This window comes from Monoraphidium neglectum (genome assembly GCF_000611645.1).
Source record: "Monoraphidium neglectum strain SAG 48.87 unplaced genomic scaffold scaffold01365, whole genome shotgun sequence".
NCBI lineage: Eukaryota > Viridiplantae > Chlorophyta > Chlorophyceae > Sphaeropleales > Selenastraceae > Monoraphidium > Monoraphidium neglectum.
In genome coordinates this window covers 1,071-15,143 of record NW_014012263.1, presented here as the reverse complement: position 1 = coordinate 15,143, position 14,073 = coordinate 1,071, and the positions used below count along the sequence as shown (strand labels likewise).

The window sequence follows — 14,073 nt, the reverse complement described above, 5'->3', positions numbered from 1 at the left end:
TGCCACACCAGGGCCTAATGTGGCCGCCTCCTGCTGCTGCTGGCCCGCCTCTGCACCCTGCCTCTCCAGCAGGCCCCGGAACTCCCTGCAACGCGCGGCACAACACGCAAACCGCCCTGAGGCGCCCGGGTCAAACAGTCACCCGCCCGTCACCTCATCACGCGCCGGTCAGCCGCACGCCAGCCGGCTTCGAGACTGCCTCTTGCGCCGCGCGCCCTGCAGCCAGACCGTCCAGTGACCCTGCAGCCGCAGCAGTCCCGCTACCCCCCAGCCACGGATCCCCCCACACCCACTTGCTGTCGTGGATGAGGTCCTCTAGCTCACTGGCATGCGCCGCCCCAAACACGCTGCGGCGGTAGTTGACCGCCACCCGCATCAGCGCGCGCGCCGACTCCAGATCGTGGAGCTTGCCGTAGCTGCGGCGAGAGCGGGACGCACATGTGCTTGCGTGTGTTGGTGTGCATGCGTGTGTGTGTGTGTGTGTGAGTGTGTGTGTGTGTGTGTGTGTGTGTGTGTGTGTGTGTGTGTGTGTGTGTGCGTGTGTGCGCGTGTGCGTGTGTGCATGCGTGCGTGTGTGTGTACGTGTTTGTATGCATGTGCATGTGTGAGCGGCGTGCATGCATACATGCATACACGCATGCATGCAATCACACAAACACACACACACACACACACACACACACTCACACACACACACACACTCACACACACACGCACGCATACACACGCAGGCATGCATACACGCATGCATGCATGCATGCATGTGTGTGCGTGCCTGCGCGTGTGTGTGTGATTGTACATGTGTGTTTGTGTATGTGCGCGCGCAACATAAAGTGTGTGTGTGTGTGTGTGCGCGCGCGTGTGGGAGATTCTAAAGGGAGGCGTGGGTAGGGTTGCAATCCATGCAGGAGCTGCGGTCCTTGCGTAGCTGCAGGGCGAAGTGGACGGTGCCTTGAACTCGCACGTGCGTAATCACCACACTTGGGCGTGAGATGCCTGGCGTGGCCTCTTGCACCCCATGCGAGGCCGCCGCGCGCGCCATGCGCACACATGTACACATGCGGCGCGGCGTCCTCTCCCAGCGGCCGCCGGGAGCGGCCGACCCCCCGCTCTCCTGCGCCGCCGCCGTTGGCCCTGCCCCCGGACAAGGGACGCTTATTGGCCATCACGCCGCCGCGGCCTCACCTGGTCCCGCAGATCACCAGCGCGTGCTTGAGGCCGTCGAGTATGCGGCGCGACAGCTCAGCAGCCGCGGGGTACAGGCCGACATCGTCGTGCTTCGCGCGCTGCGCGAGGCGATCGCGCCGAGAGCGGTCGCCGAGGGCGGCGGTTGGGGAGGGGTGACACAGCGACGAGGCGCGCTCGGGAGGGTGCGGCGTGCGACCACTGCTGTGACAAGATCGGCGGCGGGGTGCCATTGCAGGATCAGTGCGGGCGCTGCTGGCACGGCTGCAGCAACAGCGGTAGGCCCTGCCGCGAGCCGCGCACCTTGATGCGGCGCAGCAGCTTGTCAAGGGTTTTGATAGCCGAGTGCAGGTTGGCGCAGGAGGCGTCAAAGTTGCTGTGCCGTCGTGGGGCAGGGGCGGAAAAGTTGCACGATCAGACAGCGGTGCAGGTGGGCGAAGTGGCTGTCGCGGTTCAGGAGCTACCCGCCCCACTAAAGTGCCTGGCCGCTGCTCAGCCTGGCAACACCTGCACGCACATACGTGAATTCCATCCATGCATGTCGATGCATGCATCTGCTGCTTCGCGTAGGCGTGCGAGCATGCTAGCACACACAGCGACCCACACGACCATTCAGACACATACCTCCGCACTTCCTGGAATGACAGCCGCCCCGTGAGCCGTGTCAGGTCCGCTTCAATGGTCTCCCGCTCTCGCCGCGCTCTCTCCTTAGCCGCCCGCTCCGCGCGCTGCCGCTCACGCTCGGCCCGTTCCTGCTCCCACTGCTCTCGCGCGCGGCGACGGTCACGGTCGCTGTCGGCCGCTGGGCCATGCCCGCTGTCGTCCCTCGCGCCGGCATCATTGCCGCTGCGGTGACGAGCCAATGGCGGCTGCAGGGTCTGCTTCTGCTGCTGCTGGTCTCGTTGCCGCTTGGGGTCGTCAGCAGCTCGACTCACAACGGCTGGGCGCGCTGCAACCGCGGTGTCCGCGGCACCATCGGCTGGCACCTCGCCCTCCTCGGGCACCTCACCCTCCTCCAAGTCCGACTGGTCCATTTGAAATTGCTGATACTGCTTAACCTTGTGTCCCTACCTCGCCGAGCATTTGAAGTTGTAAGCAGTGCAATTGCAGCGACTGATTTGACGTGTATTTATTTTGAAGGGTTGCAACAATCTCGATGACATAACTCTGCATTCAACTACTGCCGTGGTGATCTCCATCAGGAATGATCTAATTTGATTGTATCAGCCATTGTCGCCACGATTGTGGCGGCCAATTTCTCTCTGCCACGAACGGTCGGCGATTGCTTGTGCCGCGCGATGCTGAAGCTGCGCGCAACGGTTCGCAGAGCACCTGCCCCAGCACCTCAGCGGTGGCAGTCTGCTATGCGCCGCGCAACAGCCACGATGGCTGCCAAGCGCGTCGCTGTTATTGGGGGCGGTTTTGCTGGCCTGGCAGCTGCCAAAGAGCTGTCCGAAGCTGGGGTGCAGGTGACGCTGGTGGAGCAGGGCCGCGGCCTCGGCGGCCGCGTGTGCTCGCGGCGCGCCTCCGTCAGCGGCGGGCACCCAATCACATTCGACCACGGAGCGCAGTAAGCATGCCGCATTACTGGTAAAAAAACTGCAAGGGGGCCACTGACACCACATGGAGGTTGTGCTGACGACGAGCCTGCAGCGCCGAGCGTGCGATCGGACGTGATACCTTGATGAACTGCACAGCGTGAACTCAAACCGAACTGCCGCCCCAGATATTTGACAGCAAAGGCGCCCGACTTCGCGGCACTGCTCAAAGATCTGGAGGCGTCCGGCGTGGCTGCTCGCTGGGGCGCTGACGGCTCCGTGGGCGACGTGTCCATCGGCCCCAGCGGCGCGCTCGATGCTGCGTCGTTCAAACCGTACGACCCGACAGCCAAGGCGCTGTACGTAGGCACCCCGACTATGAGCGCCGTCGGGCGCGCGCTGGCGGCCGTGGTGGCGGGGCCTGGGACCGACATTGTAACGGGCACGCGCGCATCGGCGCTGCGGCGCGGGCCCGGCGGCAAGTGGGGGCTGCAGCTCGACGGAAGGGTGGCCGGCGGCGACGCCGAGGCCGCGAGGTGCGGCGCCCGCCTGGGCGCAATGGCTGTGCGCGCCTCTTGGCGGCGTGGCGGGCAGAGGCACACCAACTTGCATGCGGAACGCTCATTTTCACACAGGCCGCATTCATACACGGCGGCGCTCGTGCAAGGTCAGAAATCCCAACTGCATCGGCGTCGCGCTCGCCCGGCCCCCCTTTGCCGCCAGGGCTCGCGCGTCTGGGCTGGAGTTTGACGCCGTAGTCACGGCGATGAGCGCCAACTCAACGCGCCGCCTGCTGAGTGGGGTGAGCGACGCGGCGGCCGGCGACGCGGCCGACATACGCGCCAACGGTGGGCGGGGGGAGGAGCTGGGCGGCGGGTCTGCGGGGGAGATGGGGCGCGGCTGCCTGCATGTGGGGGAAGCTGGTGCGTGACCGCACAGGCTCACAACCTGATGTGTAATGTGCGGCCGGCGTGCCGAATGCTATGTTCTGACCTTCTTGTGCGTGCGTTGTGCGAATTTGCGGCCAACCGCCTTTTAGGTCTTGGGCGTCTGTCTCGTCCCCTGCTGCAGCTCCCCTGCGGGACCACGCACAAACACAGCCAATGCAGTAGGACCCACCCCTATCTCCACTCCTCCCACTCCGACTGTGGGGCCCCCCAGTCTGCTGGGCGCTCATGGTCGCGCTCGCCAAGCCGATAGGTGCGCGGCCTGGCACCCTCAGGCTCCTGTCGACCCCTGCACGATCTTGCTGATCGCCCCGCTATCACCGGGCAACATAACCGCTCTGCCCCGTCAACGGTGTCCCCTGGGCCACACACCTCTGCGTTGCCCGCGTCCTAGATACAGCGGCCATCCCCACTAGTGTGGATTTTCCCAAGCTTAGCAACGCCTCCTATTCCATCTGAAATTTGCAGGCCTCCCATTTAATGGTGCCCTTGTTTCCGTCGACCGCACAACTCCCGGCAGCCAACCCCACGACGACATCAGCGGCAGCGAGGCCCCCGCCGCAGCCATAGCATGGCTGGCCCGCGACTCCTCGAAACCCGGCCGGCAGCTGCCGCCCGGCTGCGCGGAGGCCTGGGTCGCGCACGCGGCCCCAGACTGGAGCAACGCGCGCGCGGGGGCGCCGCGGGACGCGGTCGCGCGGGAGTTGCTTGCGGCCTTCTTGGCGGCGGCGCAGGGCGGCGGCGGCGGCAGCGGCAGCGGCAGCGGCGGGGGCGCGGGCGCCGTGACGGAGGAGGACGTCTTGTATTTGGAAGCGCACGCCTGGAGCAACGCGTGAGTGGCGGACAGGCCATGGGGTGCGAGTGGGTGCCTGCCGTGATGCGATTTCATCCAAGCACGGGAGGGCAGCAGGAAAGACGCGGCGTCCTGCTTGCTGCAACACCTGCTTTCGGCTTGCAGCAGCTCTGCGCGAGCCGCTGCGCTGCCCTGCAGCATCCATCGTCTCGCCTTCCCCTCCCGCTGGCCGACCCTTCTCCTGATCGGCGGTCCCCCTCGACCAACTGCCGCCGCCCGCGCCCCGCCGCCGCCCGCGCCGCAGCTACCCGCTCAACCCGCGGAAGCCGCAGCCGGTGGAAGGCCTGCAGGGCAGCAGCGGCGCTTTCGTGCTTGACAAGCCCAACCGCATTGCGGCCTGCGGCGACTGGTGAGCGCGCGCCGCGCGGCTCGCAGCCGGCGAAGCGGCACCCCGGCAGCGCCGCGGGGCGCGCCGGGCAGCCCGCTGTATGCATTACACCATGGCCGGCACGCGCGCGCTGATTGCGTTGTGCCTGCCTGCGGGGCCGCCTTGTATGGAGCCCCTGCCCAGCACCTCACAAGGAGCCTGCTGCTCGCACGCGGCGCGCGCCGCCACACCCGCAGGTGTCTGGGCCCGCGCGCGTCCGACGCGTGGGCCAGCGGCCGCGACGCGGCGCGTGCGGCGCTGCAGCTGCTGCTGTAGCACTGGGCCAGCTGTAATCGCGCGCTTTGCCTGTCATTCATGAACACCTTGACACAGCATAGACGGGGTTACAGCGGGCACGGAGGGGTTGCACGACTCCCCCAAAAGGAGAAATAAGCTGGGCGGCGCGGAAGCGCAGCAACGCGACAAGTTGAAAAAAGGGCACGATACAGTCTCAACAGCCCCTGGTGCTGTGGCCACGGAGGGGCGTGCAGCACGCCGAGCACGGCTCGGCTGCAAGGACATGTGGGACTCATGCTCGAGGACAGATGTGTGCACACGGCAGCACCAACATTTGAGGCGTTGACCTAAGCATGCGCAAGGTTTGACCGGGTCAAACAGACCCGCTGGTGGTCAAGGGCGTCAAACCGGCGCCCCCTGGTGCAGGCTCTGCTTGAGCTTGGCGATCGCCTTTCCGGGGTTGAGGCCCTTGGGGCACACCTGGGACGCGCGGGCAGCAAGATGTGACTGAGGGCGCCCAGCCACCAGCCACGGGGTGGGCAAGGGGTGAGGGGTCAGCCCACAAATCCCCCCTTTTCACCCCAGCCCCAAGAAGCCCTTGCACACACCCAACAAACAGGACAGGCGCGCACGCACACCTCAGGGCGCCTCCTGCGCAAGCATATGCCTGTACACGCGCTCGCACAACACACACATACACACACACACACATACCCACATGCACACGCGGACATACACACGAGCGTGACATGTGCTCCCCACCTGTGCGCAGTTCATGATGGTCTTGCAGCGGTACAGCTTGTACATGTCATCCAGCGCCGCCAGCCGCTCAGAGGTGAAGTCGTCGCGGCTGTCGATCACCCACCTGGCGGCGTCGCATGGCGGGCGAAAGCAAACATCGTAAGCAAAGAGTCGACGGATTTCCTGAGAACAGTCAGATGGTGGTTGCTGCGCGGTGCAAATCCAGGCGGCAATTCCCCCAACGAACAGCGGTTGGGGCTGCACGGCCACGCCAGCATTTGAGCACCGCCACGCACGCCAGGGTCACCGCGTGGGACCGTGCCCGGACAAAGAAGGGACTGCAGTCGTGGCGGGCTGTCGCACCTGTAGGCGGCAAGCAGCACCGCGGGCCCAAGGTACTTGTCTTGGTTCCACCTGCGGGATGCGCCAGGATGATGATGACGACAATGGTCATGGTGATGCTAATGATTGTGAGACATAAACGATGGGCGGCGCCGGGGCGCTCAAGGTGCAAGCGTCAGCGCGGCCGCTCGGCCCCCCCGCGCCTGGCGGCTTGGCGGTCATCTCTGGTGTCCTCTCAAGGCCCCGCTCTCAGACTAGTGCCGGGCACGAGAGGCGCTGCCCGTCACACAAAACAACTGGACACCCCTGGCCTTTGCAAGTGCAAGCCCACCGAGCGGGCCTGCGCGCACGGGGGGCCGCGAGCGCGGCGCCGCACGCGGGCGCAGTGCGAAAGCAGCGTCGGCCCGCATCCGCACGCCACGTGGCGGCAGGGGGTGCGCACCAGTAGGAGGGGCAGGAGGTGGAGCAGCAGGCGCACAGGATGCACTCGTACATGCCGTCCAGCTTGGCCCTGGACTCCTTGGATTGGTACCACTCCTGGCCCCTGGGGCGGGGCAGAAGAAACAACAGGATGACACACAGGGTTGGGTCAGGCGAACGCAAGCCGGGGAAACAGTGGTTCAGAAGGGTGTGCAGAAGACATTGGGAGTCACCTGGGCCGTCCCCTGGTGGATGATTGGCTCTGGCAGCAGAAAGCGTGGAGTGGGTGTGAAGCTGGGCCAAAAACCGGCTTCCCCGCCTGCATAGAAAAAGGGGCCCTAGCACCGGCGCCCCACCCGCTGGGCTGGTGCTTCTGCAGGTACGGCTTGATGCTCTTGTACTGCGCGTAGAAGTTGGACATGTCGACCACCAGGTCCTGCAGGGGGCAAGAACATTAGATATCATGACATTGTTGTGATAATAGCATTGAAATGTTGCTGTTGTGATGACAGTATCGAGATAGTGTGCGCGTGCCAGGATTCAAGGTTCCGGCGGCCGCTCCGCCGCAGCGCACGCCGCGCCGGCGGATGGGCGAGCCTCCACCCGCGTCCAGCGAGGAAACGTGGCGTGCGGCCTCGCGGGCCCCGGCAGCGCGTCGGTGGGTCCGCAGGGGCTGAGTCGCACAAGCGGACGGACGCGAGTGCGCCCGACAGGGGGCCGCACCTTGACGACAAACATGTGCGGCAGGGGGGCGATCTTGGAGGGAGTTGAGGGGTCGCGGTCGACCTTGGCCAGGCAGGCCAGGTTGTTGGTGCCGTCGATGTTCATCGCACACGACCCGCAGATGCCCTCCCTGCGCACGAGGAGCGCAGCAACGGCGGCGCGACGGCGTCGGCTCGCGGTGGCTGAGGCGGGATGCTATTGGTGACGTGCAGGCGTCGCCGCGTGAAGCGTCGCTGGGGGCGGAGCTATTCAACCCGTAGAGCTCGGGCCCTTTGCACCCAAGGTGAGGCCGAGGCGCACCGCGGCGGTGGCACACCCCTAATGTGTTGGTCAGCAACCCCCCCTTCGCTGCGCAGGCCCTGCCCGTGGCCACGGCCTCGTGCAGCTATGGCCACCACTGGCTTTGCTTTTGCCGTCTGTGGGCTGCCGCTAAGCTGAGCTGCACCGCAATTCAACGACGTCCGACGCTCTGCCCCCTTCGAATCCAATACAAATGCCGATCACCACAGATGCTCAAACAATCCACTAGTGCACATCCATACGCGTTCACATGTGCGCACACATGCACGCACGCTCGCGCGCGTACGGTACGCAAGGGCCGAGGCGCGCGCCAACTCCTGACCTGCAGCTCCTCCTGAACGACAGCGTCTGGTCCTGCTCGTCCTTGATCTTGAACAGCACGTCCAGCATCATGGGGCCGCAGCTGCGAAATCGCAGGGCAGGCGCTGCGTCAGGAGTGCCGCGGCGGCGGCGTCGCAACGCGCATGAACGCGCCACTGCACGCGCGCGGGGGGCGGCGCGGCCGTGTTCGAGGACGATGGGGGCGTGCGGCTGCAAGGCGGGGCCCGCCGCACCTGTTGATGTCGACCTTATAGGAGACATACTTGGGCTTGGCGTCAGGGGTGTCTGGGTCCCACCTGAGTGTGCAGCACCAAGCAGCATCTGTTGCATGAACGAGTGCAAATCACTCCGCGAACGCAGGCTGCTGGGCATGCCTGACACGCAAAGGTGTATGTACGTACATCAAGTACAGGCTGCCTGCTGTCTTGTGCATACGCATCAGAACGCTGCTGTAAAGGCAAGCATGCCGCGGGGGCCCCAACAGCTGATGCAAGCGCGTGTGGTGCCGCCGCCACTGCCGGACGCTTTCGCTTGCCTGTACACCTTAAACTCCTTCAGAAGCGGGGGCTTGCCGCCCACCGCTGTGGATGCTGGTGCTGCTGTAGCTGCATCCCCGGAGGTTGTGGTGATGAACGCCAGCTGCTGCGAAAGCCCGGCCGAGATCAGCGGCAAGCCCTTCGACAGCGCTGACAACTGGGGCGCTCCCGCCAGCATCGATAGCCCGCGAATCATAGCTACTTTGCTCCCGCACACGCCCAGCAGGTGCGACTGCTCCCGTTGTTTTGCAGTTTTGACAACTCAGCCTGGTGGTGGTTGTGAGGATAAGAATATGCTATATCAAGACAAGCAACAAGTCGACCTTTTCAACGTAGAATAACGCCGTATACTGTCTGGGCTGTGCAAGGCAAAGTGAAGTCGCCCCTGGGAAGTCGCCGCTGATAGTCAGTGATGATGCCTCACTCCTGGGGCACCGCTGGCCAGCAGGACAAAGAGCGTGCGACCTGTGGATTCTGCAGCCTCCAGCTTTGCCAATGCAACACGATGACATGGCGAGCCTCTGCGGGACCCAGCTTCCTCACCAGGTTGCGGTGCAACCGCCAGCGGTTGCTGGGGGGGCACTCGCTGATGTTTCACACCTATTGTTGATGGGTCCCGCCGGCACCTACAGGTCATGCTTGCTGCCCGTGATTACGTGTGCTGTCGAGTGCGCCAATCATGAGTGCTCTGCAGGGTGCGCTGCGACAGCAACAGCCCTGCAACGCTGCTGTTTTGAATGCCCCTCGGTCTTGGCTTGCGGTGGACCAACTGGCTAGCAGCGACACCGCGATGGTCTTGCTGCCTCACATGTGCGCCAACTGCCGCCCCCGGCGTCGCTAGCCATACCATGCATTCACAAGTTGTGTTTATAAAGCTGCGGCATGCGCAGGGACGGAGAAAGATATTACATGCACGTCTGCATTTATGCGTTGGGTTGATGCAAGGTGGATCAAGAACAGGAGAGATGAATGAAAAGTGGATGTTCTGGAGGCATGCGCAACTTTCCAATTCAGGCGAACAGCACCGCCGCCTGCTGCTGCAGCAGCTTGAGGCGGCGTAACCGCAACACCAGCTGCGAGTCTGGGCTCTGCGCGTCAGTGCGCAGCGAGCCGTGACTAGTGGCGCCCGTCAAACTCGTCGCCATCGACGCCGTGCTCTTCTCAGGGGGCCCCCGGTGGCCGCCCGCGGCCGCCGCTGCTGCGGCCGCCCCGGGCACCGCCTGCCCCTGCGGATCCGGGTGCGCGAGCTTCGCTTCGCTGCGTTCGCCGCCTGTCGCCCCTGTTGACGGGCCACCCACAGCCGTCCATGCAGCGCCGCCCGTGCCTCCTTGCTGCTCGTCGTCTGCATCCAGCCATGCGCGTGCGGCTCGCTGCGGCACAGCCACGGCGTGGCGCGACGCCAGGGGCGCGCGCAAAAACGCCAGGGCCGCCGCTGCCTCACCCTCATGCCGGCGCCGCTGCTGTCCCAGGCCGCCTTGGGAATCGGCAAAGAGGCCCGCGCCCGCCGCCTGCAGCTGCCCCAGCTGCTCCCGTAGCTGCTGCGGCGGGGCGGCGAGGTCGAGCGGGGCGGGGGCGCCAGGGGGGGCGACCCGCAGCAGGAGGAAAGGCACAAATGGCAAGCCATCGAAGCCGGGGCCCTGCAGCGCCTCTTCGCCATTCTCGGCCCCTGGTGTGTCCTGCGGCTGCGCCGAACTGGCATCTTGCTGCCTCTGAGATGCGTACTGGTTGTCATGCTGCTCATGCAACGCACCGCTTGCAGCTGCTGATGATGAGGGGGCTGGCACAGAGCCTGACAACGACCCTGGCCACGCATTGGGTGCGGCCGCTGCTGCTGTTGCTGTTGTCGCCGCAGCTGCTGCCCTTGCGGAGCTCGAAGGTGCGGCGTCCTGTGTCGACGCAGCGGCGACGCCGCTGATGGGGTCGGGTGGCGCGCTGGCGGGCGCGGGCGATGTTCTGCTGGTGCTCTGGGCTAGACGCGCACCCCACTTGACTCCCACTGACTTGGATACCAGCGGCCTGTTCAAGCTGCTGCTGCTAGTGTAGGCCTGCATGGGTGCAGCTGCCGCTTGCCAAAGCGTGATCTGGCGCACTGTTTCTAAAAGGATCGTTTATTACATTGGTACCGTATTTGTCGTGCTGTAGAACAAGCAGATTGAATACATCATACAACGGAACACAACCCGATTGACGTTTGAACTGGTTGCCCATCAGCCAGGTGCTCCCGCGAGCCCCGCAAACCAGCCTCGCCTGTCAGCACCATGGTGAGACCCCGATGATATTCGAGACAACCATCGTACATCTGGAGCACCCGGTGCACCGCCATGGCCGCTGTGCTGAGCACGCGTGCTGCGCGCTGCGCTTAAGAACATGCTCCTGCTGGCAACCACACTACATCCCGATGCTGCAGAGCAAAAAGCGCGGCCTGTCGCTGGAGGAGAAGCGGGACAAGGTGCTGGAGGTGTTCCACGAGGCCGGCGATGTGTTTGTGCTCAAGGTGAAGGCAAACGGCTCGGGCCCCCGTATCAAGTGCCGACACATGCCCCAGGAGCCGGCTGCGCGCTGCGGACATGCATGGGGATGCAGTGTGGAAAATATTAGGCGCACAGCCTAGCTACAGTCAGTGAATCCTGCATGGCAGCGCTCGCCAGGGCTTATGCCGACAGAAACCGCACAGGCTGCTGCTGACGCTCTGTGCTACGACGATGCGGCGCCATCCACACACGCAGGACGTCGAAAAGATTGCAAGCAAGCGGGGTGTCGTGCTGCAGAGCGTGAAAGAGGTGCGAAATGCACAGGCCGCCGCCTGCTGCAGCCACTTGTGGTCACGCCCAGGCACGCAGAGCAGCACGTCGGCAGCAGTTATTGAGTTGGCGAGCGCCGAAAGCCGCTGGAAACCAAGATGAGCGAATGTCACAAGCCACGCGGCCGGCACGCCAACGCTCCGAAATCTGTTGAACCCCACCTACCCCATGACAACCCCCAGGTGCTGCAGAGCCTGGTGGATGACGATCTGGTGCACCAGGAGAGGATCGGCGCCTCAAACTACTTCTGGTGGGTGGCGCCAGCCGCGACCACTGTATTGAAGGCCAGCGGCAGCGCCACTGGGCTTGCTGGGCTTGCTTGCTTGCCAGGCTTGATCACATCCAATACTGTACGGTATTTATGGTTGCCACTCGTCCATGTGCTCAGCAGAGGTAGCGGGCGTTTCGATGCCGTGTGCATGGCTGTGGGCTGTCGCGGCGCTCGTGGGCGCCTGCCGTGCTGGTTCAATGCAGTAGAGCAGGGTACAAATCGTGACAAGCCGGCCGCCGTCCTGCATTGCTCCTCTGCCTGCCGCAGGTCGTTCCCGGCGGAGGCTTCCACCAAAGTGGGTGCCGGGCGCAGCATGCAGCTGAAAGTCGGTGCACGAACGCAGCGGGTTGGGACAGGCACCCGCGCGTCGCTGTGCATGTCGCAATTGATCCACTCAAGCGCCCAGCCGAACCCTTCTTGGTACATGTACCACACAAGACAAGGGTCAAGGCGCTTGCAATGTTTTCCTGTCGCCGCTCTGCTTTCCAGGTCGTGAATGACCTCCAAAAATCCAAGGAGACGCTGACATCGGTGCGCAAGCGGCGCGCGGAGGCGGCGGCGGCGGTGGAAGGTGCCAAGGCCGGGAAGGAAGACTTGGTGAGGCGTGCGGCTGCAGTCAAAGCGATGCGTCATGGGTCCTGCATGCAAAACATCTAGCTGATGTAGCCAGTCAGGCTTCTCCAGGATGCACATGCGACACACGCATGGAAGCAGCATACTCGCCCCCCCCCCAATGTGCGGCCCCTCCCAAACAAAGTCGGCAATACTCCCTGACATTCACCATCTGAACGTTGCGCACTGCTGACCCAGGGGGACCGCGCCGAGCTGATGCAGGAGGTGAAGCGGCTACAGGCGCTGCTGCAGCAGCAGGCGGCGGACCTGCAGGCCTTCGCGGACAGCGACCCTGAGGTGCGCGCTGGGCGGCGCAACTATATGCACTGGACTTGCTGTGGCTCGTGCCGCTGCGCCTCTTGAAGCAACTGGGCGCCCGCATGCGGCCAGTGGCGCCTGCTCGGCCTGCATCCCTAGCGTGCACGTGGCGATGTCTGGCCAAGTTTGTTTTGTCGAGCCCGGCGACCCCCATGCCCCCGCTCCCCCTGGCAGCTGGTGGCTCAGATGAGGACATCCACCCAGGTGGCCAAGGAGGGGGCCAACCGGTGGCTGGACAATGTGTATGCCATGCAGGTGTGCAGGGGCATTACAGCATGAGCTTGCAGCGGAGGGGGATGCTGTGCTCGCAGGGAACACTCCAAATACCTGGCTGCCGCTATGTGGCTTTGGTGGCAGCGTCAACTGGCCTGCCTGCACCTGACCACTGGCCATGAACCTGTCTCCCTGCGCCTCAATTACCCCCCGCTCCAGCACTGCTCATCACCTGCTTGCAAGCCTCAAGCCACGTGGTTTGCTGCTGCCACCCACAAGCACTCTCAGCATCTACCCATCATCACCACTCAGAACCTGGTCATTGCCAACCAACCATTCCCCAGAGCTGGCTCAAGAAGAAATTTGAGGGCAACGAGGGGGCGGTCAGGACGCTCTTCGAGGAGCACGGTGTCACGGAGAACCTGGATTACCTGGAATGACGACCAGGATGAGTCAGCGCGAGCAGCCACCCTGTCTTGGTCGGACACGGGCAGCTGTGACCTGCTGGACTGCTGCAGCCTGTACTTGGGTGTGTCTGGTTGTGAGTTTGCGCGGCTGAGGGCGCGTGTGCATATCTGCTTGACTCTTGACTTGACAGTCGTGGACACTCAAAATATCACGTATGACCCCTGTATCAAGACCCTGACCGGTTTTGGATGTTGTTTGTGTAATGCAAAGTATCGGCATGGATGCTGGACTGTGAACGGCAAAGGATTGCCATGCCATTCAGCATTATCAGAGAGAGATTAGAGACGGCACCGGTTACAATTATAAGGGGTGATGGTGGTTTCAAGAGATGATAGCATGATTCTTGTCACAGGTCAAGGGGTGCGCCAGCTTTGGTGCGCACGGTATGGGGTGCGACCAGGCTGCGTCGCGCCGTCAAGTCTTACTGGTGAGGTGCAACCAGCAGCCAGGGCAGTGCTGGCAGAGGCGAATTGGGCCACCAGCAGCAAGGGCCTCGCAGGGCGCAGGGACCCCTGTCCCCTGAACAAAAGCCACCAGAGGAGCCACACGCGGCGCCGCCGTGCTCACGCGGCCGCCGCCTTGGGGCGCGTGAGGAACGAGAACCAGACGTTCCACGCGAGCGCCGTCACGTTGGCGAACAGCAGCTGGTGCTGCGGCGCGACATAGCGGAAGTTGAGAAACTGGGCCGGCACCCAGAGCACCCAGTTGGCGCGCACCGAGCTTGCCCAGTCGGACTTGAGTGCGGCCTTGACCTCCGGGCCGCGGCCGCCGTCGATGGCGGTGAGGAGGGTGATCATGGATGCTAGGAAGGCAGGAGCCCAGGCCAGCTGGTCGAGGGCGACGCGGATGAGGGCGCCTGGGGGGGGGGGAGGGAGTGCGG

The 14,073-nt window shown here is 64.2% G+C and overlaps 6 protein-coding genes across 6 annotated transcripts; 2 read left to right on the top strand and 4 right to left on the bottom strand.

Annotated features, from left to right (window-relative positions):
* Positions 1–157: 157 nt before the first annotated feature.
* On the bottom strand, positions 158–2,219 carry MNEG_7621 (hypothetical protein; the record flags this gene model as incomplete). The annotated part of the gene is made up of 5 exons (XM_014043911.1): positions 158–416; positions 1,051–1,134; positions 1,186–1,286; positions 1,489–1,561; positions 1,810–2,219. The coding sequence occupies 5 exons, from the start codon at positions 2,217–2,219 to the stop codon at positions 158–160; spliced, it is 927 nt and encodes a 308-aa protein (XP_013899365.1).
* A 351-nt stretch (positions 2,220–2,570) lies between these two features.
* Positions 2,571–5,166, top strand: MNEG_7620 (hypothetical protein; the record flags this gene model as incomplete). The annotated part of the gene is made up of 7 exons (XM_014043910.1): positions 2,571–2,755; positions 2,912–3,259; positions 3,447–3,646; positions 3,885–3,923; positions 4,139–4,502; positions 4,768–4,872; positions 5,088–5,166. 7 exons carry the CDS (start codon positions 2,571–2,573, stop codon positions 5,164–5,166), a joined length of 1,320 nt encoding a protein of 439 aa, XP_013899364.1.
* Positions 5,167–5,529: 363 nt separating this feature from the next.
* Positions 5,530–8,413, bottom strand: MNEG_7619 (succinate dehydrogenase (ubiquinone) iron-sulfur protein; the record flags this gene model as incomplete). The annotated part of the gene is made up of 9 exons (XM_014043909.1): positions 5,530–5,607; positions 5,890–5,992; positions 6,232–6,282; positions 6,653–6,754; positions 6,987–7,066; positions 7,354–7,483; positions 7,976–8,056; positions 8,208–8,270; positions 8,376–8,413. 9 exons carry the CDS (start codon positions 8,411–8,413, stop codon positions 5,530–5,532), a joined length of 726 nt encoding a protein of 241 aa, XP_013899363.1.
* A 1,107-nt stretch (positions 8,414–9,520) lies between these two features.
* Positions 9,521–10,561, bottom strand: MNEG_7618 (hypothetical protein; the record flags this gene model as incomplete). The annotated part of the gene is made up of 1 exon (XM_014043908.1): positions 9,521–10,561. The coding sequence occupies one exon, from the start codon at positions 10,559–10,561 to the stop codon at positions 9,521–9,523; it is 1,041 nt and encodes a 346-aa protein (XP_013899362.1).
* Positions 10,562–10,768: 207 nt separating this feature from the next.
* Positions 10,769–13,165, top strand: MNEG_7617 (putative Meiotic nuclear division protein 1 like protein; the record flags this gene model as incomplete). Its single annotated transcript, XM_014043907.1, has 9 exons — positions 10,769–10,771; positions 10,918–11,004; positions 11,237–11,290; positions 11,494–11,561; positions 11,850–11,877; positions 12,072–12,179; positions 12,393–12,491; positions 12,687–12,767; positions 13,070–13,165. The coding sequence occupies 9 exons, from the start codon at positions 10,769–10,771 to the stop codon at positions 13,163–13,165; spliced, it is 624 nt and encodes a 207-aa protein (XP_013899361.1).
* Positions 13,166–13,756: 591 nt separating this feature from the next.
* On the bottom strand, positions 13,757–13,990 carry MNEG_7616 (hypothetical protein; the record flags this gene model as incomplete). Its single annotated transcript, XM_014043906.1, has 1 exon — positions 13,757–13,990. The coding sequence occupies one exon, from the start codon at positions 13,988–13,990 to the stop codon at positions 13,757–13,759; it is 234 nt and encodes a 77-aa protein (XP_013899360.1).
* Positions 13,991–14,073: the final 83 nt, after the last annotated feature.